This window comes from Bos mutus, chromosome 3 (genome assembly GCF_027580195.1).
Source record: "Bos mutus isolate GX-2022 chromosome 3, NWIPB_WYAK_1.1, whole genome shotgun sequence".
Taxonomy (NCBI): Eukaryota; Metazoa; Chordata; class Mammalia; order Artiodactyla; family Bovidae; genus Bos; species Bos mutus.
In genome coordinates, this window is record NC_091619.1 from 56,855,446 (window position 1) to 56,881,385 (window position 25,940).

Consider the following 25,940-nt stretch of genomic DNA (forward strand, 5'->3'; position numbering starts at 1 on the left):
CAAGAATACTGGAGCGGGTTGCCATTTCCTTCTCCAGGAGATCTTCCCAACCCAGGGACTGAACCAGTCTCTTGCGTTTCCTGCATTTGGCAGGTGGATTCTTGAGCCAGCAGGGAAGCCTGAATCATTGACTCTGATTCTTGTTCATACCTGGGTGTGACCCTCATACCTCTGTTCAGCTGCCCAGAGTCCGGGCCTAGGATCAGGGGAACACGTGGACACCACCAGTCCCAGCCCCTAGAGTTACTTCTCCCTTACAGTGCTGAGGTCTTCAAGATCTTGGTGAATTTAGCTTATAATTTCACCTTGACTCAGGTTTTTCACACTGCTGAGCTACTGGGTTGTTGAAGTATTGAAACAGCATTGTTGTTTTAAAATTGAATTGTCCAAGCGTCTCCATAATTTAAGCACCAACAGATTAGTGCTCCTCAAATTTTGGTGTGAAAACAAATCACCTGGAGAATTTTATCAAAATCTGTATTTAGATTCAGTAGGCCTGGGGTAGCATCCTGTTTTTCTAACAAGCTCCTAGGTGACAATGGTGCGGCTTATCTGAAGCCCTCACTTCAATAGCAAGTGTAGGGTCAGAACCTCACATGCCTTCCCTCCCATAAGGCAGGCCAGGGCTCCTCGGTGCTTTGGAAAAAAGAAACAGCTTATTAATAATGGAGCAATCATCAAAACTTACTCATAGGATGAACCTAGAACATATTATACAGAGTGAAGTTGTCAGAAACAAATACTGTATATTAATGCATATATATGGAATCTAGAAAGACAGTACTGATCAACCTATTTGCAGGGCAGCAAAGGAGACACAGACATAGAGAACAGACATGGTGAGGGGGAGGAAGAAGAGGGTGGGGTGTTTGGAGAGAATAACATGGAAACATGTACATTACCATATGTAAAATAGGTAGCCAATGAGAATTTGCTGTGTGACTCTTTAACAACCTAGAGGCGTGGGATGGGGAGGGAGGTGGGAGGGAGGTTCAAGAGGGAAGGGACATAGGTATACCTATGCCTGATTCATGTTGGTGTTTGGCAGAAACCAACACAATATTGTTGACCAATTATCTTTCAATTAAAAATAAATGAATTGAATTATTGAAAAATCATAGGAAACATATAGAAACAATAAAGAAGGAAAAAAACCTCACCCATAAATCGGCCAGTTTCAGGGTCTCTTTCCATTTTCCAATCTGTGTATATCACTTCACCTTCCTAAAAACATGACAGGTTTCTGATGAGTACACTGACAACTTAAGAGACAGAAAACCTCACATTCATGTGCTAAGACTGATTGCAACCCAAACACAAAGCAACAAGTTGATTTAATCAAATGACAGTTGGGTGCAGTGAGGGTGATGGGGGAAGGTTCAAAAATGATTACTTGATTTTATATTAAACAAGCAAATGAATTTGTTGAGTTTTTATCTACACACAGTGATTGGAAGAACTCAGGCAATTATGAAATAATCTAGCTACAGAAAGTCCAGCTGCTGGGTTTCCAGAGTCTGTTGTTAACAGAAAATTGTCCCAATGGATGTAAAGCTCCAGAAGGGGAGGGATCTCATCTGATTTATTCAGTGATGTGTTCTCAGCATGTTACAAAAAATCATGCAATAAGAGAGAAGGAGGAAATATGTATTCATCATATAGTACTCATCATCTTTGAATGCTGAGAACAGGAAATAAAGTTCCAACCAAACAACATAACAATTAATATATATTCCAGTTCTATTTATGGCCATTTTAAGGAGAAGAGAAGACAAAGGAACCTGGTGTAGGCAGAAATTACCACTCAGAGGAGAAAGACAGAGAGAACCAGTGAATGACAGAGATGGGGAGAGGTTTAGAGAAAAAATTTAGTCTCATGCCACCATCCTATAGATATAAAACCCAGACATAATCTCCTAATCTCATTTTTTTTCCACCAGATAATAAAAGGAAAACACAGAGAAGGGTGTATCAAAAAATGAGTTAAGAGGACTCAGAAAAGGGGATGGATTGGGATTATAGGGGAGGGAGGGGAGATGCAAAAACACTTGATTTATACAAAGTGTAGGACAATCTCAAGCAACCAAGGCCACTCTTTCACTCATCCATGTCAACTCACTTGACAGACAAGGACTGTGTTTGGTGCTGGAAATTCAGAGTCTGAGGACAAGTCTTCCCTCCCCTCTTGGTGCACAGTCTAAGGGAACAGGCACCTGGGATATGTCTACTGTACACATCACCCTTGGGGCTATGGGGTTTACTCCAACACCATAAACTGTGGTGTTGGAGAAGACTCTGGAGAGTCCCTTGGACAACAAAGAGATCCAACCAGTCCATCCTAAAGGAAATCAATCCTGAATATTCGTTGGAAGGACTGATGCTGAAGCTGAAACTCCAATACTTTGGCCACCTGATACGAAGAACTGACTCATTAGAAAAGACCCTGATGCTGGGAAAGATTGAAGGCAGGAGGAGAAGGGGATGACAGAGGATGAGATGGTTGGATGGCATCACCAACTCAATGGACATGAGTTTGAGTAAATTCTGGGAGTTGGTGATGGACAGGGAGGCCTGGCGTGCTGCAGTCCATGGGGTCACAAAGAGTCGGACACGACTGAGTGACTGAACTGAACTGACAGTGCTTGCTGGAGTTGTCAGGAGCTTTATGTGTGTGACCTCAGCCTTTACTAAAGTCCTCTAAGAGAGTTAGTATCTCCTGGCTCTCATAGCTGAAATGAGGAACTTTGACACTGAACTGAGTCAAAGGAATAATTTGTACCCAGTTAATAAATATTTGTTAAGAGCCCATTATATTGGGCTTCCCAGGTGGTTCAGTGGGTGAAGAATCCACCTGCAAATCAGGAGACACGGGCAGACATGAGTTGGATCCCTGGTGGGCAGGGGCAGTGGGCATCCTCTGGAGGAGGGCATGGCAACCCAGTCCAGTATTCTTGCCTGGAGAATCCCATGGACAGAGGAACCTGGTGGGCTACAGTCCACAGGGTCACAAGGAGTTGGACATGACTGAAGTGACTTAGCACACACACACACACACACATCCATTATAGCGCCAGCTACCTGGCTGGAAACCTTCACATCCATCTGGTTACTTAGTTCTGACACTTCCACTCCCCCTACACCGATGTGACATTCTTGTCCCCACTGCTCAGGCCCTCTTCACCCCTGGGTGGGCCCACCTGAGATCACCGTCAACCTGGCCTCTGCTTCCAGGGTTCCACTCCCTCCTGATTCAGCCCTCTGCCCCCCTTAAACTCCCTTATATTACCTGTCCAAAGTAGAAGGATCAGTCAGCCGCAGCAAGGGCTGGTAGAAGAGTGCCCCACTGGAATGTCAGGCCCTAGAGGGCAGGGAATTCTAGCTGTTCTGTTCACTGCTATATTCCCTGGGCAAAGAACAGTGCCCAGCATATATTAAATGATCAGTAAATAACTGCTGAATGATGAATGTCATTCATTCCAAGGAGTGCAGGGATCTGAAAGGCAGGAAAGACTTTGGTACAAAAAATGAGAGAGAAAAAAATCAGAGCAGAAAGAGTGAGGAGATTGGTACAGATGAGGTAGAGAGAGAGAAAGGAGGCAAGTTATGCAGAAACTTACAGGCCTTGGTGTAAGGAGTTTGAATTTTTCATGTATCATGAAGAAGTCACTGAAGAGGAGTTAAAGCCAAGGGTGTCAGGCTTTCAGTTAGTTCAGTTCAGTCACTCAGTCGTGTCCAGCTCTTTGCGACCCCATGAACCACAGCACACCAGGCCTCCCTGTCCATTACCAACTCCCAGAGTTTACCCAAACTCATGTCCATTGAGTCGGTGATGCCATCTAACCATCTCATCCTCTGTCATCCCCTTCTCGTGCTGCCTTCAATCTTTCCCAACATCAGGGTCTTTTCAAATGAGTCAGCTCTTCACATCAGGTGGCCAAAATATTGGAGGTTCAGCTTCAACATCAGTACTTCCAATGAGCAACCAGGACTGATTTCCTTTAAGATGGACTGGTTGGATCTCCTTGCAGTGCAAGGGACTCTCAAGAGTCTTCTCCAACACCACAGTTCAAAGCATCAATTTTTCTGAGCTCAGCTTTCTTTATAGTCCAACTCTCACATCCATATATGACCACTGGAAAAACCATAACCTTGACTAGACGGACCTTTGTTGACAAAGTAATGTCTCTGCTTTTTAATATACTTGTCTAGATTGGTCATAACTTTCCTTCCAAGGAGTAATTTAATTTCATGGCTGCAATCACCATCTGCAGTGATTTTGGAGCCCAAAAAGATAAAGTCTGTCACTGTTTCCATTGTTTCCCCATCTATTTGCCATGAAGTGATGGGACCAGATGCCATGATCTTAGTTTTCTGAATGTTGAGCTTTAAGCCAACTTTTTCACTCTCCTCTTTCACTTTCATCAAGAGGCCCTTTAGTTCTTCTTCACTTTCTCTCATGAGGGTGGTGTCATCTGCATATCTGAGGTTATTGATATTTCTCCCGGCAATCCTGATTTCAGCTTGTGCTTCCTCCAGCCCAGCATTTCTCATGATGTACTCTGCATAGAAGTTAAATAAGCAGGGTGACAAATACAGCCTTGATGTACTCCTTTTCCTATTTGGAACCAGTCTGTTGTTCCATGTCCAGTTCTAACTGTTGCTTCCTGACCTGCATATAGGTTTCTCAAGATGCAGGTTAGGTGGTCTGGTATTCCCATCTCTTGAAGAATTTTCCACAGTTTATTGTGATCCACACAGTCAAAGGCTTTGGCATAGTCAATAAAGCAGAAATAGATGTTTTTCTGGAACTCTCTTGCTTTTTCCATGATCCAGCAAATGTTGGCAATTTGATCTCTGGTTCCTCTGCCTTTTCTAAAACCAGCTTGAACATCTGGAAGTTCATGGTTCACGTATTGCTGAAGCCTGGCTTGGAGAATTTTGAGCATTCCTTTACTAGCATGTGAGATGAGTGCAATTGTGCAGTAGTTTGAGCATTCTTTGGCATTGCCTTTCTTTGGGATTGGAATGAAAACTGACCTTTTCCAGTACTGTGGCCACTGCTGAGTTATCCAAATTTGCTGGCATATTGAGTGCAGCACTTTCACAGAATCATCTTTTAGGATTTGAAATAGCTCAACTGGAATTCCATCACCTCCACTAGCTTTGTTTGTAGTGATGCTTCCTAAGGCCCATTTGACTTCACATTCCAGGATGTCTGGCTCTAGGTGAGTGATCACACCATCATGATTATCTTGGTTGTGAAGATCTTTCTTGCACAGTTCTTCTGTGTATTCTTGCCACCTCTTCTTAATATCTTCTGTTTCTGTTAGGTCCATACCATTTCTGTCTTTTATTGTGCCCATCTTTGCATGAAATGTTCCCTTGGTATCTATAATTTTCTTGAAAAGATCTCTAGTCTTTCCTAGTCTATTGTTTTCCTCTATTTCTTTACATTGATCGCTGATGAAGGCTTTCTTATCTCTCCTTGCTGTTCTTTGGAACTCTACATTCAAATGGGTATATCTTTCCTTTCCTCCTTTGCTTTTCACTTCTCCTCTTTTCACAGCTATTTGTAAGGCCTCCTCAGACAGCCATTTTGCTTTTTTGCATTTCTTTTTCTTGGGGATGGTCTTGATCCCTGTCTCCTGTACAATGTCAGTAACCTCCGTCCATAAATCATCTTAAAGATTTTCTTTCTGAAGCTGTCATCCTTGGCTTATAAAACTTTGGTGTGCACAGAGACAAATATTATATGATTCCACTTGCATTTGACTACTAAAACAGTCAAATTCATTGAGAAAGTAAGTAAAATTGTGGTCGCAGGAGCTGGAGTCAGTAGGGAATGCAGAGTTACTGCTTTAACTGGGACAAAACTTTAATTTGGGATAATGAAATAGTTCTCAAGACGGATGGTGGTAAGAGTTACCCAACGATATGAATATACTTAGTACCACTGAATGGTATACAAAAAAATGGTTAAGATGATAAATTTCATGTTTATGCATAGTTTGTCATTATTGTTACTATATCCAATTGCTATTTACCTTTTGAATTGAGTGAGTTTTTCACTCTCCTATTAGATTGTACTGGCCTAACAAAACAATATATTTTCTTAGTAAATCTGAAACACTTAGCATAGTTTTTCCATATGGTATAGGTGTTTGATAAATATTTGCAAGTTGATAATTTATTAGTAAAAAGAGTCATACTTACTTTTATAGTCTTTTATTAGTAGAAAGTCATATCTAATTTTATAGACTGTTCACATTTATGAATTTAAAGACATCTAAGAACTTGATAGACTATTCAAATATGAACCTATGAGACATTGAGGTTAAATTTTTTAAGTGTAAACAAGCATATAAAAATATGAAAACAGGATAAATATTGTAAGCCAAAAGATAGAAGACTAAAAAATGTATTGTAAGCCCTCATAAGACAAACATACTATAGAGGTCATAATCATATATTTAAATGTAATTTAAATGCTAATTTTAGAAGCAGGTAATTCCAACTCACCTCTGTTCCCACAAAGAACTTGGTGCAGAAGTCATCTATTGGCTTGAGAATATTGCTCAATGCATTCTCCAGATTCTGGTATGGGTTCATTTCTCCTGCCTTCACTGCTTTGCTCTGGGCTAATATTTTTTCTTTTAGAGATATTTGGATAGAAGAAGCACATATTTACATTGAAAGATCTTCTAAAATATGATTAGTTTATATTCTCTGTCCTTTCTCACACATATCCACCCTACTTCCTCCCCAGTGTGGTGGGCATAAGTCCAAGAATTTTTAGACTTCTAATTTAGCAGTAGAATGCATTTTTCAAGCCACAGTTTATATGGAATCCCTTGCCTTTGAACCTGATCAAAGCCACACTGCTCTGGTTTTCCACACACTGGAAAGGGAAGACTCCTCTGCCCACTTTTCAGGGGCTCTAAAAGTTTCCATGGCACAGTCTGAAAGTCACTTCTACAATATCTATATTATCTCAGAATTATTGACAGTATACTGGACACAAAATACATCCTCTAGGTTATATAACACCCTTGGATTTTCTCAATAAGAGATATCATTGATATTTCTCTTGAATTAACACCCTTGACAATCTCTAATGAGCAATTCACATTATTTTTATACAGTTGGCATCATATAGCAATTTTTAAAAATAATTCAAGGTTAGCCTTTCACGTGTAAATTTTTTAACTGCTAAAAACTAAATCCATCTAACGTGTTATTTGTGTTTGTCATAAATACAGCATGTTGAACGTTATTTAATGCTGGCTGATTATTTCAGGTTTATTGTTTGAGAACTTCAATGATTATACTGTATCATAGTTCTCCGTGTAAACAGTATGAGCACAGCTAAACTAGGGGGTGAAATTCAAATGTCATCTGTAACTTTTATCTTTTTAAAAGCATCTGAAAAAAAAAAGCATCTGATTAATCTTAATTAATCTAAAATTAGTAAATGCTATTTTTTGAGATCTTAATAAATGTTAATTGAAGCTTTTAAAAAGAGAGAAAAGCACGAATAAAAGAGCAAAAATCATTCATTATCACATTTCCCAGAGGTATCACTATTAAAATATTGGTCTATTTTCCTCTATTACTTTTTGGTGATTATATATAGACAGTTTATTTTTTAAGTGGGTTTTCTAGCTTTACATCCTTCTTTTCTATTCTCTTAAAGATATATCTTGGGCATTTTTCCAAATCACTTATTTTTTTTTAACATGATATTATATTCCTAGGAAAGATCATAAAGAAATGTTAAGCTCACAATACTTTACTCATCACACAAACCTTTAATATATCCTCTGGGTTATATTAACCATGGAAGAACCAACAAAAGTATAAATGAAAACTAAATAGGAGAAGAAAACTTCAACTATACTAAAAATACATTTTGCATTTCAAAAACACTTTGCCATAATCTCAGACAAAAGTAAAAGATAATCATCATGATTTAGTAAGCATAGTCAACCAACACTTCCTTTGTTTGGGATCTATACACTTTGCGCAATCCCTTTTCATACTGGGTAAGACATTAAAAACAAATACCAAAGTAAGCCAAACATGGGATCTTTAACTATCTGTATTACACAGTGTCATCAACACTTCAAGAAATAACTAGACACATTCAACCACACTGTTCTTTCTAAAAGATATTATTCACAATGCATTTAGCAAGAGCAAAAAAGGCATTTCATATCTATTTAATACATAAAATTAAAATATTTATTTCAAATTCTTCACTCTCATTTTTATGTGTTTTTCTCTTTTTAAAATAATGTACATAAATATATTACCAGAGTAGAACATACATAAATACATTGTAAATAAATACATGTTCATTGGGAATATGTGCTTAAAAAATGTTTGCTGAGATACGTTCGTTAGGTTATTCCTTTCTGCCCATGGATGCTGCAGAGAAAGCATCATTGAAGTCTTTCCCCCCTCCACTGCCGTCATGTCTAAATCAGTCTCCCAAAGAGCCTGAACAGCTGCAGAAGCTCTTCATCAGAGGATTGAGCTTTGAAACAACTGACGAGGGTCTGAGGAGCCGTTTTGAGCAATGGGGAACGCTCACAGACTGTGTGGTAAGGAGGGATCCAAATGCCAAGCGCCCCTGAGGCTTCGGGTTTGTCACATACGCCACGGTGGAGGAGGTGAAAGGAAGGCCACACAGGTGGATGGAAGAGTTGTGGAACCCAAGAGGGCTGTCTCAAGAGAAGATTCTCAAAGACCTGGTGCCCACTTACCTGTGAAAAAGGTTTTTGTTGGTGGCATTAAAGAAGATACTGAAGAACATCACCTGAGAGATTATTTTGAACAGTATGGGAAAACTGAAGTGATTGAAATCATGACTGACCGAGGCAGTGGCAAAGAGAGGCTTTGCTTTTGTACTCTTTGATGACCATGACTCCGTAGACAAGATTGTCATTCAGAAATACCACACTGGGAATGGCCTCAACTGTGAAGTGAGAAAAGCCCTGTCTAAGCAAGAGATGGCTAGTGCTTCATCCAGCCAGAGAGGTCGAAGTGGTTCTGGAAACTTTGGTGGCGGTCGTGGAGGTGGTTTGGGTGGGAGTGACAACTTTGGTCGTGGAGGAAACTTCAGTGGTCGAGGTGGCTTTGGTGGCAGCCGTGGTGGTGGCGGATATGCTGGCAGTGGGGATGGTTATAACGGATTTGGTAATGACGGAAGCAATTTTGGAGGTGGCGGAAGCTACAATGATTTTGGCAATTACAACAATCAATCTTCAAATTTTGGACCCATGTAAGGAGGAAACTTTGGAGGCAGAAGTTCTGGCCCCTATGGTGGTGGAGGCCAATACTTTGCCAAACCATGAAATGAAGGTGGCTATGGTGGTTCCAGCAGCAGCAGGAGCTATGGCAGTGGCAGAAGGTTTTAATTACTGCTGGGAAACAAAGCTTAGCAGGAGAAGAGAGCCAGAGAAGTGACAGGGAAGCTACAGCTTACAACAGATTTGTGAACTCAGCTGAGCACAGTGGTGGCAGGGCCTAGGTGCTACAAAGAAGACATGTTTTAGACAATACTCATGTGTATGGGCAAAAAACTCGAGGACTGTACTTGTGACTAATTGTATAACAGGTTATTTTAGTTTCTGTTCTGTGGAAAGTGTAAAGCATTCCAACAAAGGGTTTAATGTAGATTTTGTTTTTGTACCCATGCTGTTGATTGCTAAATGTAATAGTACGATCATGATGCTGAATTAAATGTCATTTTTTTTTTTTTTAATGTGCTGCGTAAAGTTAGTCTACTCTGAAGCCATTTTGGTAAACTACTGTGTGAAGATAGAATTCCTTCAGGGTGATGCCAGGTTCCATTTGAAATTTATTTACAACCTGCTTTGGTGGAGAAGCTGTTGTCTTCAGAACCTTGGTGTAGTTGAATTGACAGTTACTGTGTTGTGACCTGGAGTTTAAATGGGTGACCATTTAAAGGGTCACCCATGCAAAGTCATGGAGTTTTTTTTATTATTATTATTATTAATGACTGTTGGCACATCCTATGCAATATATCTAAATTGAATTATGGTACCAGATAAAGTTTTAGATGGGAATGAAGCTTGTGTATCATCCATTATCATGTATAATCAATAAAAGATTTAATACCCTCAAAAAAAAATGTTTCCTGAGGGAGTGCTCCCCTGGTCTAACAAGGGGAACCAAGTGTCTCATCCAAGGGTCACTGCTGATAATGCAAAGGAAAAGGCAAATGTGCGAAAAGGAAAAGGCATTGTGGACACAGATTTAGTTATCCTCTGTGAGAGACGGCATGGGGGCCTGAGGACAGAGGCAGGGGTGACTCATGTTATGAGTTCTATTCTAGATGCACTGACGTTGTATGGGTGGGGTGGGCTCAGTACAAAGAGACAGTGAGAGACAAGACTTAAGGATCCTCAGCACAGGTGGGAGAGCACACTATGTTATCAAAGGGAGAGTGTGCAACAGGGAAAACACACAGCTCAAGTAAATTCCTGATGAGAGGGCAGCAGGGCAAAATGCAGCCAGGAAAAGGATCAGAGGAGGGACACTAAAGAGGGATCAGGAAAATCTCAGAATCCAAGGTGGGAGCTCCAAGAAGACGGGCTTAGTCAATAGCATTGAATTTGATGGTCAAAGAAGATGAGGCCTGAGAAAAATGTTATCATCAGCTGCATTTATTCAGACTTGCCTGGAATAACTTGGATATGTATTGAATTCAACATCATCCACACAGGTCATGAATTTTCCATCAGCAGCTGCTAATAGTTGCTAACATTTACTGAGTGCTGACTACATACCAGGCACTAAGCTGTGTGCACTAAACCATATCATTCCATTCTCACAATAATTCCCAAGGTGTTGAAGTGTTAATCCTCCTTCAAGGGTGAGTAAACTGAGGGTCAGAGAGATTAAGTAGCTTGCCCAAGGTCTCACAGATGGTAGCTAATGCTGATTGTGAGTTGATGATAAGCAGTTCTTACAGCTTACATGTATTAGCTCATTTTATCTTCATAACACTCTAGGAGGTAGTTGCTGCTATTATTTGCTCCCCTTAGTTTCATCTCTCTCCTTTCAAACACATGGGGGGAAAAGGCACAGACAGATCTGTTCAAATAATAAATTGTGGCTTTTGAATTTAAACCCAGCATCCAAAATCTACATCCTATTGCTTATAAGAATATAAAGACAGCACCTCAAAAAGCTCTGAAAAATTACTCCAAAGACACAGGGGGGAAAAATCAGTATATATGTTATTTTGGTGAAAAGGGAATATATGCAACTAAGCACATATTTTTCCAGAAGGTTTCTACTAGTACCATGAAGCTTTTGGTATCATGAGGAATCATCATCACCATGAAGGACTTTAGTGCTTTTCTTGATAAGAGGAGATACAACAATTGGACTCATAAAATCGGCTCCTGAAAATATCTCTCTGAAGACCACTATTTGTTAAAAGAACACTAGAAAAAACTTACCATGAAAGAAATGGATAGAAAGGACAAAGTGAATAGGATTCACAGAGTTGCTTTCAAAGAATATTCAAGAGAATCTCTAGATAAACTAAAAGATTTAGCCAAGTTAGTTGCTTTGAAATTAGCATTGTCTTATACTTAATATAAATTCAAAATTATAATTTCAAAAAAGAATCCCCATTCACAATAGCAAGAGAAGTTTTAAGAAATATAGAAAGAATTCTTTTTTAAGAAAGGAGATTCAGACTGATTGCAAAAATTAAAAAACCTTATCGAAAAGTTACTATTTAGAAGAGCACTGGCTTTTATGGCTCTAACTTGGCAGGCAATGGCACCCCACTCCAGTACTCTTGCCTGGAGAATCCCAGGGACGGAGGAGCCTGGTGGGCTGCCATCTATGGGGTCGCACAGAGTTGGACACAATTGAAGCGACTTAGCAGCAGCAACGTGACAGGCCTGTGGCCACTAGATGGCAACAGAGTACCAGACACAAACTGAAGGAACTCAGGAAAACGATGGTAGAACAGCATGAACCTGTGATTCCTAGTCAGTGAACCCATCATAACAAGCAAAATGTGATAGAGAAGCCTATGAGTGTGTTCTAGTCAACAGGTCCAAATCTGGCCAGAGTAGGTAGATAGATGGCAGCGTGTGCAAGGAAGATCTCAAAATACCATAGTTAGATCTCCAACTCCTGAAAGGTGACCGGCGACAGGAGACAGGACATGGTCATGCCTTTAGAGATAAGAGGCATATGTTAGAAAGATCCAAGGGGATCACCAAGTGAAAGTTAAGTCTTTTTCTGATTTGTGGTACTGTTGACATATCAACTTAATACAGGTAAGAGGACATGGCCAACTATAGTCTCAGATGAGAATTAAAAACATATGCCATATCTCCTTTCTGAGCTGATTTAGTCAAATACACCTTTTTCTAAGGAATCTCCAAGGGCCATAAGAAGTATATGTTAGAAAGACCCAGGGGATCAAGTGAAAGACTTAACTTGGTGATCCCCTGGATCTTTCTAACACATGCCTCTTATCTCTAAAGGCATTACTATGGCCATGTTCTGCCTCCTGTTGCCGGTCAGCTATCAGGAGTTGGAGCTCTAACTAGGGTATTTGAGAGTCAAACATGACTGAGTGACTTTGGGCTTCCCTGATGGTTCAGTCGGTAAAGAGTCTGCCTACAATGCAGGAGACATGGGTTTGATCCCTGGGTCAGGAAGATCCCCTGGAAAAGGAAATGGCAACCCACTCCAGTATTCTTGCCTGGAAAATCCCATGGATAGAAGAGCCTGGTGGGCTACAGTTCATGGGATCATGAGTCAGACACAACTTAGTGACTAAACCAAAAAAATCTCAACAAAATGATTTTGTCTGGAAAGAGAACATTCATTTGATGAAGCTCCTGTTTGATGGCATTTGGGTCATGTTTCAAGTTTTATTTTATGTAGTCCCTTCCTTAAGCAGATGCAGATATGGATTTGTCATTTATTTTAGTGTGTGTCCCACCAGAATGTAAGCTCCTTGAAAGTAGGGACTTGTCTATGCACAGATATATCCTCAGACACTGGAACTTTGTAGGAATTTAATACATTTCATATCTGTTTTGAATAGATACAGATATGACGATAATAACAATGGGGAAATTATCCTCTAAAAGTTAAAGGATGACAGTATTTCTAAATAATTCTCTTACCACGTTGAGCTTTATGTGCCCATTCCCTATTGTTAGCTGTGCCTACACTAAAATGAAATATGATGTTCTCTAAGGAAAAAAAGGTTTCTGTCTCCTGAGATGGTAACATATTTAGGCAATCATCAGAAAGAGATGGGCTAAGAGTCTAATGTAAAGAAATGAAGGATCAATAGAAATTATACTCACTTGAAGAATGTTAAAGTTACAATTCATATTTTTTTAAATAAGTAGTCATATTTCATAATGCATTTTAAAAAGCACACTTTAGAAAGACCTCTGCTTTGGGTCAAGAAGGAGCATAACTTAGCTTTATTAAAGTTAAAAACTTCTGCTTTTCAAAGGAAATGTTAGGAGAATAACACAATGATTTATTAGAGTATAAATCACAGGCTGAGAGAAAATATTTGCAAATCATGTATTTGATAAAGGACTAGTATGCAGATTATATTAGGAACTCATAAGGCTCGATAATAAGAAATCAAACAATACAACTAAAAAATTGACAAAAATTTTGGACACTTCACCAGGGAAGATATACAGGTGGCAAACAAATACATGAAAATATGGTCAACATCTTTAGCCATTAGATAAAGGCAAATAAGATATCAATAACATATTTTAGTATTCTTGCCTGGAAAATTCCATGGGCAGAGGAGCCTAGTGGGCTACAGTCCATGGGGTTGCAAAGGGTTGGACACAACCGAGTGGCAGAGCACACACACACACCATATTTCAGAATGATTAAATTGAAAGGACCAGTCACACCAACTGTGAGGATGTAGGAGAACAGGAAACTCTCATATACTGCCAGGGGGAAATGTAAACGGTTACAAACACTTTGGACAACACTGGTGGTTTGTTTAAAAGTTAAACATACACCTGCCATATGGTCTAATCAGTCCATTCCTAGATATTTACCCAAGACAAATGAAAGCATATGTCCATACAAAGACTTGCATATGAACATTCACAGAAGCTTTATTTATGTCCTAGCTGAAAACAATGCAAATGCCCATCAACAGTGGAATGAATACACATCTGTGGTATATCCATGCAATGAAATATTTCTCTGGAATAAAAAGGAATAAACTACGGATATACACAACTTGGATGAATCCCCAAATAATGAGCTGACTGAAAGAAGACAGACCCAAAAAGTATAACTGTGTGATTTACAGAAAACTCTAGAAAATGCAAACTCTTAGTGACATAAAGTGGATCAGTGGTGGGTTGGGAGTGGAGGTGGGAGAGGTCCTGGAGGAAGGGATTGCAAAGAGAGTCCCTACAGGAGTTAACTTTTGGAAGTGATGGATAAGCTTGTTATCTTGATTACAATGATGGTTTCACGGGTTTTTAATATGTCAGAATATATCAGATTGAACATTTTAACATGTGCATTTTATTGTATGTTTACTATACCTCAATCAAATGGTTAAAAGGAAAAAAAGCCCACACTTTAAAGGCCATAATCGTACCCTTACTATAAACTGGATAAAAGCACTAATACCCTGATGATCATCTTTTTTCATTAGGTTAAAAAAATAAGATTAGGACATCGATAACTTTTTACAAGTTACAGTCTTGGTTTTCTTAATTTTACATTGATAATGATAACTCCCAGCTTGTAGGACTGTTCTAATTACTAGTGTCTATTTTGCTCAGCATTGCACTCCCAAGGCCTAGCATAAAACAAATGCTTCATAAATATCTGTTAAATGAATAACAGCAAGTGCAATATTAGCACAGTACCTGACCCATGGCTGGAATTCAATCCATGGAAACCAATAGTGGATTACAAAGAGGAGGAGCTGCAGGAGGGAGCTCTCCGTACTCACCCTCTGGAATGAAGGAGGCCCGAGTACATAAAACACATGCAGTGTGTTAATATTGCTTTGAAAATGTCTCTAAAAATTCTGTGATTCCATTTTTTTCTTTTCAGCATGAGGTATTGGGTTGTTGCTATGAAAATATACCTTCAAGGTGAATTTTGCCCAAGCTTGATATTAGTTATATTATGTTTGCCTTATGTGTCTTATTACTTAACACTGAACAATTTATAAATGTAAGTCCTTTTGATAAGGCAAATGTTTGGAAAATACTTCAGCTGCTAGTGATTCCAGTATACTTTCATTATGTGTTGCTCTCCAGGTGGGATATTAATCCGTACCTTTAAGTTTTGACAGCCTATAAGCACACCCTTCAATTACTTCCAAAAGGCTGTACAGGTTGCGATATATTTAAAAATCAATTGTTCTTTCTCTACTCAGTTTTATTATGGTGCTGTATAAACACTAGTTTTTCTATTCTGATTGAGAATGGTGGTTTGTTTCTGAGTACTTCATAATTTAGTTTGCTAGACTTGAGATGCATTCCATTCTGTAGAATTATTCTTTGAGCACATACATACTCATTAAGTGATCTTCATTAAATTTTTTAGTATAATGAGCTTTCAAAAATATATGAATGTGCTCAATAACTATGAAACTGAACTGAACTGAGTTCTATCAAGTCTTCTGGTGTATACAGGCAGTTTCAGCGTGCCTGGTGTAGCTATCACAGCAACTGTAAAATTCCATACTGGAGGGTTTGCTTTTCTGTTTTTTTTTTTTTTTTTTTACAAATTAGACTATCCCAGCAAGTAGTCACCTTAGACATAAGAAACTACTAACTCTGGAACCTTATTAAATGCCTTTTTAATAAGCAAAGGCAGTTACCTTGTGCTTTGAAAAGGAGATTGTCTTCGCTCAGGCTTAACTTGGTTGGGCAGTGGTCTAAAGTTGTTTCGCCTTTAGACAGCCTTATCTTTTGAGAGAACATATAGGAATGATTATTACCATATATCCTTAAACTGTCCATGGCTGATTTATTCTTGCCTTTCCCTCTGTCCCCACACGGCTATGTCCCTACTTCTCTCTCTTCCTCCCTTCTCCATTCTTCCTCAGATTTTGGTTGCTTTTCCCCACAGAAAGCACCTAAACCACAGTTTCTAAAGCCAGGCTACTGAGGGGAGCTTGTCTGGGGGCTCATTTCCAAATCCCAAAGTCTCATATGCTGTTAAATTTCTCAAACTGTTTTGTCTTCTGTTTCATACTATCTTATTGTTAGTTTTAATATAAAATAATGGCCTGTTTCCCTGTTCCCTAAATCTTTCAGTTAAAGAAAGTTCTAAACAGTTGTGCAGGACCTTGCACCTCCCTGGAACTGTCAAGTCCCTTCAGGGACATACAAGCCCTTGAGTTCCGCCAGTGGCCCAGCTCTGCTCCAGAATGGGAAACCATCACACACAGCGTTTCCCCCTCATGGCTCCCTCCCCACTTTTCTCCGTTAGAAATTTTGTCCACATGCTAGACAACTAGTCTCAGGTGACCTTTGTTTACTTGTTCCTTTTAAAACTATCTACAGCTCTATAAATCCTGCCTAGAAAATTTCTAATTCTAGTTACTTCATGAATATTCCCACCCCTCTGTGCTTTCCCTTCCACTGGGAACAAATGCATGATAACGTAATTTTAGTGATACTTGTAAATCAAAAGAAAATAAAAATATTAAATTTGGAAATAGAAATAGACATTTCAAAGAAAAAGAGCCATCTATGTCAGAAGTTTCTTCATACTTCTCACATGCATCTAATTCTCAGCCCTACTTTTCTTAAATTAAAATTACTTTTCTTCAAGCTCTGCCATTGAAGACAACTACAAATAATTCTTCTTTCAGCTACCTTCAGTTTTATTTGGTCATAAGTATTGTGATACAATTCTACTATTGATGGGTAAAACATGTAGAATTTTGGCTATAAGACTGATAAAATTAGCTTTTCTGGGCTAACTTAAGAGCTTACTAATTTTTAAGCAACTGCTATGTAATAATGAATAATTGTTAAAAAAAAAAACATTGGTAAGTTGCTGCTTGCTTATACATGAACAAATATCCATCTTGAGTTCATGGTAACTGTGATTTCTGTTTTGACCTAGGCAGACATAATACTTCTCAATGAAAGAATTTATTGGTTGAATGAATACATGAGTTGTAATGCCCTGTGTTAATCTGAGGGGCTCTACTTTTAAACTATATAGTGTATATAAGCAAATAAAATGGACTAAATCCCATGTTACTTACCTTTGAGAGAGGTTTCCAGCTGAGATCTAGATGCAGAAAAGTAGATGGTATATCAAAAGGAATTTCAATACTTTCTTCTTTCTTTTTCTCTGCCTGTGGTTGAGGGGTTAAGGCTTTCTGTGGTCTGATATCCCAAAAGCATATTGTGCTTAAAAAAAGTTTACAGTTTATTTTTAAACTAAGTACAAAGAAGAGGTATAACCTCAAGACTACCATCCTCGCTGCTATACATTGACATTGTGATTATGGCTATATTTGATATCTCCAAAATTAAGATTTTAATGAAATGGGACTATTTTGCATTTCATATTTTAGAGAATTATAAAGTTTATAGGATTATTTAATGATTTTGCTAGTATTGAGACTAATATTATCATACATGGCAATTGAATTTGGCAACTGACAATTTTTTTTGTGATGCAATCTTTTTTGAAAAAACTTAAGAACTTTATTGAAATATAACTCATATGCCGCAAAATTCACCCACTTAAAGTACACTTAAAGTGCTTCCCTGATGGCTCAGTGGTAAAGAATCTGCCTACAATGCAAGAGATGTGGGTCTGATCCCTGGGTGGGGAAGATCCCCTGGAGAAGGGAATGGCAACCAACTCCGGTATTCTTATCTGGAAAATCCCATGGACAGAGGATCCTGGTGGGCTATAGTCCATGGGGTCGCAAGGAGTTGGACACAACTGAGTGACTAATACTTTTACTTCACTTTCTTTCACTTAAAATACAAAATTAAGTGGTTTTTAATATATTAATTGAATTGTGCCAACCATTACCATAATCAATTTTAGAAGATTTTATATCACCTCTCCCCCAAGAATTTGTGTACAGATTACCAGTCATTCCCCATTTCCTTCAGTCCCTCCCACCAGCCCTGAGCAACCACTAATCTCCTTTGTCTCTACAACTTTGTCTATTTTGAACATTTCATATAAATGGAATCATACAATATGTGGTCTTTTGTGACTGGCTTCTTTCACTTAGCATGTTTTTGAAGGTCATTCATGTTGTAGTATATATCAGCACATCATTCCTCTTTATTGTCAAATAATATTCCATTGTATGGACTATACTACACTTTATATCCCTTCATCATTTGGTGGACTGATGAATGAATAAATAAAACTGGGTTACTTTCCCTTTTTGCTATTATGAATAATCCTGCTATGAACATTTGTTGATAAGTTTTGTGTGGGTGTAGGTTTTCATCTCTCTTGGATATGTAGTAAGGACTTGAATTGCTGGGTTACATGGTAGCACCTATGTTTAATCTTTTGAGGAACTGTTAAGATTGTTTTACAAAGCAACTGAATCATTTCTGAGAATTCCAATTTCTCTACATCCTTACCAGATGTATTATTTATCTTGAAGATCCCAATTTCTCTACATTGTCAACAACACTCACTATTTTTTGGTCTTTTTTATTTTGGCTATCTAGTGTGTGTGAAGTGGTATCTAATCAAAAGTGATTCTGATTTGCATTCCCTTTGCTGGTGTAATATCTAGGAAATCATTACCTAATCCAAGGTCATAAACACTTATATTTATGTGTGTCCATGTTTTTTTCCTAAGAGCTGTTTAGTTTTAACTCTTACATTTAGCTCTTTATTTCATTTTCAATTAATTTTTAAATATAAATTTATTTATTTTAATTGGAGGCTAATTACTTTACAATATTGTATTGGTTTTGCCATACATCAACATGAATCAATTAATTTTTGTAGAGAGTGTGAGGTAATTCTTTTGCAGGTGAATACCCATTTGTCCTAGTACCATTTGTTGAAACATGATTTTTCTCCACTAAATTGCCTTGGTACCCTTGTTGAAAGTCAGTTGACCACATACATATGGGTTTATTTCTGGGTTTATCTCTTCTCTGAATCTTGAACAGTTATACAATGATTGGAACTGATCCCTTCTGATGGAAGAGGCTGGCCATTCATTCTGGCTATTCACCATATACATAGTGAGCTATAGGTAGATGATGCATTTGTCTTCAAAGTCTCATTTCCTCGATCCATAAGTATTTTTTCAGGGTTATTGACAATATAAAAAGAGTTAACCTGCTAAAGCATGTATTACAGTATTGTCATAAACTTCCAATAAATTAATTTTGTTCACTTAAGGTAACTATAGTCAATTTCTGTTGCTTGTAATCACAGAACCTTACCCAATACATGTCCACAGGATTAATTAATTCAAGTTATTTATGCCTTCATCTGCCATTCCACAGCTGCTTCTGCTGCAATCAGTGCCTAAAGCTTAAGGGGTCGTGATTTCTACGGGGGTCAAAGCTATTTGGAATCGTAAAGTTTTGCTAGTATCTGGATGTAGATAATACTATTCCCATTCATATGTCCTACTTCACTATGAATTTTCAGTTCTATAAATTGAGGGATACAAGTTTTAAAAATAAACATTTTTCAACATAGTTCCTGAATTATTTATAAAAACACTTGTAATAAATGTTCAATAAAAAGTGCAAGACTCTTCCACCTTCTAAAAGAAACTTTACCAAATTAAATGTTGTCATCTTCATAATTGTGAGATAAAATTGAATATAAACAAACATTGCAAAATTACAAGTATGTGACTATGAAGAGCCAGAATAATTATGGATAATGTTTATACAATACTACCAATCATGAAATCTAGTTCATTCTTCTTTTTACAATATATCCGTATCCATAAGAAGATTTTTTTTAAACCAGCAACAATGTAAAATTCTGTCCTTTAGTTAATCAGGCTTAATTGCTGCAACAAAGATTATTTAAGGAACAGAAGAGCACAACAATCTAATAAGCATCAGATAAAGATTATATTGTTTAAAAACAAATAGGTAATGATTAAAATAAGACATACCAGTCTGCCGAACAAGTGACAAGTTGACAGGATATTCCACTTCGATTTTCAAAGACATTTCCCAATCTGTTAATCTATTTTTAAAAATGCTAGAAATAAGTTCTGTGTACCTAGAACAGTGATGACTTTTTTCTCAAAGCTTTTTATGTTAAAATTTTTTCTTCTTTAACATTTTTTAAAAGAACATAACACAAACACAGAATTTGGAAACTGGAAGGTTTTGAAATCAAATATAATTCTGACATACATCTTTTCCAGTCCTTTTTCACAGAAACATTTTTACATTTTAAAATTAGTTTTAGTTAGTATGAATATAAATTTCCATCCTAAGATTTTTCAGTTACTGCAATTTGAAAACTTACCTATATAGTCATAAACCATTCTGGTTTTTAATATATAGATGATATGCCATAACTTTATTACTATTATTATTAGAAATGCAAAATGTAATAGAAAAACTTCTGTTTTTCACTGTTAATTATGGAGCTGAACATAGGTGCTTTTATGAGATTGTTAAGCAGGTAAGATCAATAGATAAGAGGCTTGGTGTTAAATTAGATACAGCATGCAGTGAATACTGGGCACCTGCATTCTTTCAGTAATTAGTGGCACAACTCTGCTAGCACACAGAGGAGTCCAAGGAGGGTTAGTGGCTTAGAGTCCCGAAGGTCCACGTTTCCAACCAGCCAGCTCGCAAATGAGGTGAAAGATTGTTTGTGGCAACCTCTGACAGCGTTAAAGGAGATCAGTCCTGGGATTTCTTTGGAAGAAATGATGCTAAAGCTGAAACTCCAGTACTTTGGCCACCTCATGCGAAGAGTTGACTCATTGGAAAAGACTCTGATGCTGGGAGGGATTGGGGGCAGGAGGAGAAGGGGACGACAGAGGATGAGATGGCTGGATGGCATCGCTGACTCGATGGACGTGAGTCTGAGTGAACTCTGGGAGTTGGTGATGGACAGGGAGGCCTGGCCTGCTGCGATTCATGGGGTCGCAGAGAGTCGGACACAACTGAACGACTGAACTGACTGACTGATGAGAGCGCTACTCTCAAATCAACAGGAAAAATGACTTTACAATGCCCTACCTACCCGATAGAACTGATGAGCAAAACGGCAAAGGTGGAGGGTTCCAGCAGCAAATAAACAGTGACAGTAGGGGTGGGAGAATACGCGTGCTGCAGTGCTAAGGCCTGTGGGCGTCACAGGAGCGAGGACCCTGGAAGCCTGGCTGACTCTGCTGTGGCCTGAGCCCAGTCAGGTTCAGTTACAGCTGTCACCTTCCACTGTGATTGACAAACAATCAGGAACCCATGTTTCCTTCCCCTTTAAGAAGGCTTCCCTCTTGTAGGAAGCTCAAGACTCCAGACTTGCACTTACTCTGGCGCTTTATGCATTAATGATTGAAAAAAAAAACAAAACATAATTATGAAAGTTTGGGAAATAGAAGTTTTTAAAATCAAATATAGTTCTACCTTATATCCTTTTCCAATCTTTTTCACGGATACACTTTGACATGATTTGTCAAGATACGAAAGTGACTGTGTATCTTAGGACACAAATTGGATTATTTCTTTGTATAAATTCCCCAAGTTTTATATTAATGGTCAAAAACTTTGAAAATGTGAATGATTTAAGAACCACATTGGCTAATTGTATTCTAAAACTTTTATATTGAAACCAGGAATGTTACAGTTTATTGATTTCACCATTTCATCTTTTCTAACACAATACTTGAAAGTCTCATGTAAGAATTAAATAGGTCCAAAATAATACATTATTATTGCTTTATGATTAATTTCTTTGATTATTAGAAAGTCTGAATGATTTTCCTGTTTATCTGCTAATTGTTTTTCAGTATATGTCTTTAGCTTATTTACTGGAAAATTTGTTTTTATCATATTTGGGGCAAATATTTTTCTTCATTTTGCTACTTGCTCTTTATTTTTTAATTAAAAAATTTAAATGTGCGTATTTTAAATTTCTTTCAATATTATTTAGCTTAGAAAACTATAGAATCCAGGATTATGATATTCTGATTCATTGTATTTATTTTGGCCCATTAGAACTTTGAAAAGTAATTGTATTTTTGCATAATCCACTTGAATACCCTGAAGGGCTAATCACCCTTCATAACTCTGCTGCTGCTGCCGCCAAGTCGCTTCAGTCGTGTTCGACTCTGTGTGACCCCATAGACGGCAGCCCACCAGGCTCCCCCATCCCTGGGATTCTCCAGGCAAGAGCACTGGAGTGGGTTGCCATTTCCTTCTCCAATGCAGGAAAGTGAAAAGTGAAAGTGAAGTTGCTTAGTCGTGTCCGACTCTTCGCGACCCCATGGACTGCAGCCTACCAGGCTCCTCTGGCCATGGGATTTGCCAGGCAAGAGTACTGGAGTGGGTTGCCATTGCCTTCTCCCTTCATAACTCTTAAGTTTTTAGAATATTCTTCAGTATTCTCATCTTTTAATATTTCAAAGTACATAGTAGACCCCTAGTTCCTTGAGGGAAACATTTGGGAGGATTATTAGTTTTCAGATTCACAAATACCAGACTTCGCAGGTAAAGCACACAACTACAAAGCGAAACTGCAGCACAAATGCTGGGCAGTCAGCCGGGCTCACTCACGGCACAAGTGTCGAGAGTTTTCACCTATCAGCCTCACGACGCACTCAATTCACGACCACTTTGCAAAATGACACATTATCACATGTCACAGATCTTCACAGTTGTCCGCTCTAAACAGCTGAAACCATAAAATTTAAATTTGCGAAGGTGTAAAATATTTGTTTCTATTTATACAACCTTCATTTTCTCCATTATTGTATTATATCAGTGTTGACACTACCTACATTTTTTAGTGGCTTATAAACCATGGAAGTTGAAACCCTGGCCTTCTTCTCATCCCCAAGTCAGATCTTGGTTTGTCAACAGTGACACAGTGTGTGATGTTTAGTTCCTGGTAATTCACAATTTAAATGCAGATAAATTTTTTACTTGAAACATTCTTTTTGAATAAAATTTTCCAAAACCCTACAAGTCAGCAGGAGAAAAGTATGAAGCCATCAAGACTCACCTCAAATGTATCAGGCAGCCAATGTATATCTGTAATTACTTTCCTATGTCCACTTTCTATTGAGGAGACTGCACAGTGTCTGATATATATTGCTTCTTTATTACTCTCTGGTTCAAGGAGAAACATAGGCTGTAAAATGTTACAAGAAAGTTATGTGCTAATTTCAGAGAGCTGATGAAAGAACTCATACTTGACATATCATTCTAATTAAAATCAATAATTTGAAGAAATACTAGTTCAAGGAAAAACATAAATTACTATTTCTATGTATTATATAGTTAGGTAATTAGATTATCTTCTTTCCGCTTCAGTTCCCAGGGAGCTTTTCCAGGCAAAAATACTGGAGCAGGCAGTGGAAGTGATGCTCTATGATGTTCTAGAAGAAAGTCTAAAGTAGTCATGTGAAGACACCTCTAAGAGACACAGGTGGAGGGGCACCTGTAGAGTCAGCAGCCTGGGGAAGCCTGGGTCAAAAGCCAGCATCGCCCCTCAAATATGTGAGTGAAGATGCCTTTGGATGATCCCACCCCAAGTTATCAAGTAGCCCCCTTCTTCAAGATGCCAGTCTCCCCAGATGAAGCACCAAAGAGAGTGGAACAGAAACAAGCCAACCCATTAAGCCCATTCTAAAAGCCTACCCATTGAATCCACGAGCATAATAAATGTTTTAAAAAGTACTTGTTTTAAAGTACACATACACACACGCAAAAGAATACTGTAGTGGGCTGCCATTTCCAACTCCAGGGGATCTTTCCGACCCAGGGATCATCTCTGGCATCTCCTGCATTGGCAGGTGGGTTCTTTACCACTGCCCAACCTGGGAAGCCCCTAATTACATTAGCTTCTTTCCACTTCAGTTTAGGGTAAGATTTTACCTCTAAACTTTTTACAAGAATGAATGACCCATACCCAAAAGAACCAATGAGATTCCATTTTTGAAGGAGTATTTTTTTTAAGTGCACAGAAGACCACATCCATGGTTTCTTGGTTGGAGATCTATGACGCTCAGGTTGAAGGACTGGGGATGGGAATGTACAAATGGTAGGTAAGCACTGAGCTGGGAGCTGAGGCATCTCTTCTCAGACCTCTTGGCAGAATCCACAGCTTCACAAGTCAGAGCATATTATTACCAGGAAGGACTGTAACTCATTTTATATGCAAGAAAATCAATGCTTGTGGGTATTTGGGGATAGGGGAACATACCCAAACTCATGAAACTGTGATCTAAAGCCTAGTTACGTGGAGTTTCTCTCGAGTGCTTTTTCAACTGCATCACTTTAGAGAATCCCTTGGCTCTTTTATTTAACTGCTACTGCTAAGTCACTTCAGTCGTGTCCGACTCTGTGCGACCCCATAGACGGCAGCCCACTAGGCTCCTCTGTCCCTGGGATTCTCTAGGCAAGAATACTGGAGTGGGTTGCCATTTCCTTCTCCAATGCATGAAAGTGAAAAGTGAAAGTAAAGTCGCTCAGTCGTGCCCGACTCTCAGCGACCCCATGGACCACAGCCCACCAGGCTCCTCAGTCCATGGGGTTTTCCAGGCAAGAGTACTGGAGTGGGTTGCCATTGCCTTCTCCATTATTTAACAACAGTGACCACAAAAAAGAACTCATGGGATAGACAGTACAATCTGTTTTGTGGTGTTTTTAATCAAGGGCCTCAGTTCAGTTCAGTTGCTCAGTCATGTCTGACTCTTTACGACCCATTAACTGCAGCATGCCAGGCTTCCTTGTCCATCACCAGCTTCTGGAGCTTACTCAAATTCATGTCCATTGAATCAGTGATGCCATCCAACCATCGCATCCTCTGTCGTCCCCTTCTCCTCCCACCTTCAATCTTTCCCAACATCAGGGTCTTTTCCAATGAGTCAGTTCTTCACATCAGGTGGCCAAACAATTGGAGTTTCAGCTTCAGCATCAGTCCTTCCAATGAATACTCAGGACTGATTTCCTTTAGGATGGACTGATTGGATCTCCTTGCAGTCCAAGGGACTCTCAAGAGTCTTCTTCAACACCACAGTTCAAAAGCATCAATTATTTGGCACTCAGCTTTCTTTATAGTCCAACTCTCACATCCGTATTGGAGAAGGAAATGGCAACCCACTCCAGTGTTCTTGCCTGGAGAATCCCAGGGATGGCGGAGCCTGGTAGGCTGCTGTCTATGGGTCGCACAGAGTCAGACACTACTGACTCGACTTAGCAGCAGCATCAGTTCACATCCATACATGACTACTGGAAAAACCATAGCTTTGACTAGATGGACCTTTGTTGGCAAAGTAATGTCTCTCCTTTTTAATATGCTGTCTAGGTTAGTCATAACTTTCCTTCCAAGGAGTAAGCGCCTTTTAATTTCATGGCTGTAGTCACCATCTGCAGTGATTTTGGAGCCCCCAAAATAGTCTGTCACTGTTTCCATTGTTTCCCTATCTATTTGCAGTGAGGTGATGGGACCAGATGCCATGATCTTAGTTTTCTGAATGTTGAGCTTTAAGCCAACTTTTTCACTCTCTTCTTTCACTTTCATCAAGAGGCTCTTTAGTTCTTCTTCACTTTCTGCCATAAGGGTAGTATCATCTGCATATCTGAAGTTATTTATATTTCTCCTGGAAATCTTGATTCCAGTTTGTGTTTCATGCAGCCCAGCATTTCTCATGATACAAGTTAACTAAGCAGGGTGACAATATACAGCCTTGA

General features: G+C 38.7%; 1 protein-coding gene and 1 pseudogene across 2 annotated transcripts in view; one reads left to right on the plus strand and one right to left on the minus strand.

Annotated features, from left to right (window-relative positions):
* Window positions 1-25,940, minus strand: part of DNAI3 (dynein axonemal intermediate chain 3) — a 105,763-nt gene that overhangs the window by 38,532 nt on the left and 41,291 nt on the right. For both annotated transcript variants that reach the window (XM_070367760.1, XM_005888445.3), the window contains exons 13-18: window positions 23,248-23,376; window positions 20,177-20,250; window positions 17,306-17,453; window positions 15,905-15,992; window positions 6,520-6,650; window positions 1,161-1,224 (exon numbers count right to left, since the gene is read on the minus strand). In XM_070367760.1, the coding sequence (XP_070223861.1) occupies window positions 1,161-1,224; window positions 6,520-6,650; window positions 15,905-15,992; window positions 17,306-17,453; window positions 20,177-20,250; window positions 23,248-23,376 (634 nt within the window). The remainder of the gene's footprint in view (window positions 1-1,160; window positions 1,225-6,519; window positions 6,651-15,904; window positions 15,993-17,305; window positions 17,454-20,176; window positions 20,251-23,247; window positions 23,377-25,940) is intronic.
* On the plus strand, window positions 8,421-9,419 carry LOC102276520 (heterogeneous nuclear ribonucleoprotein A1-like; annotated as a pseudogene).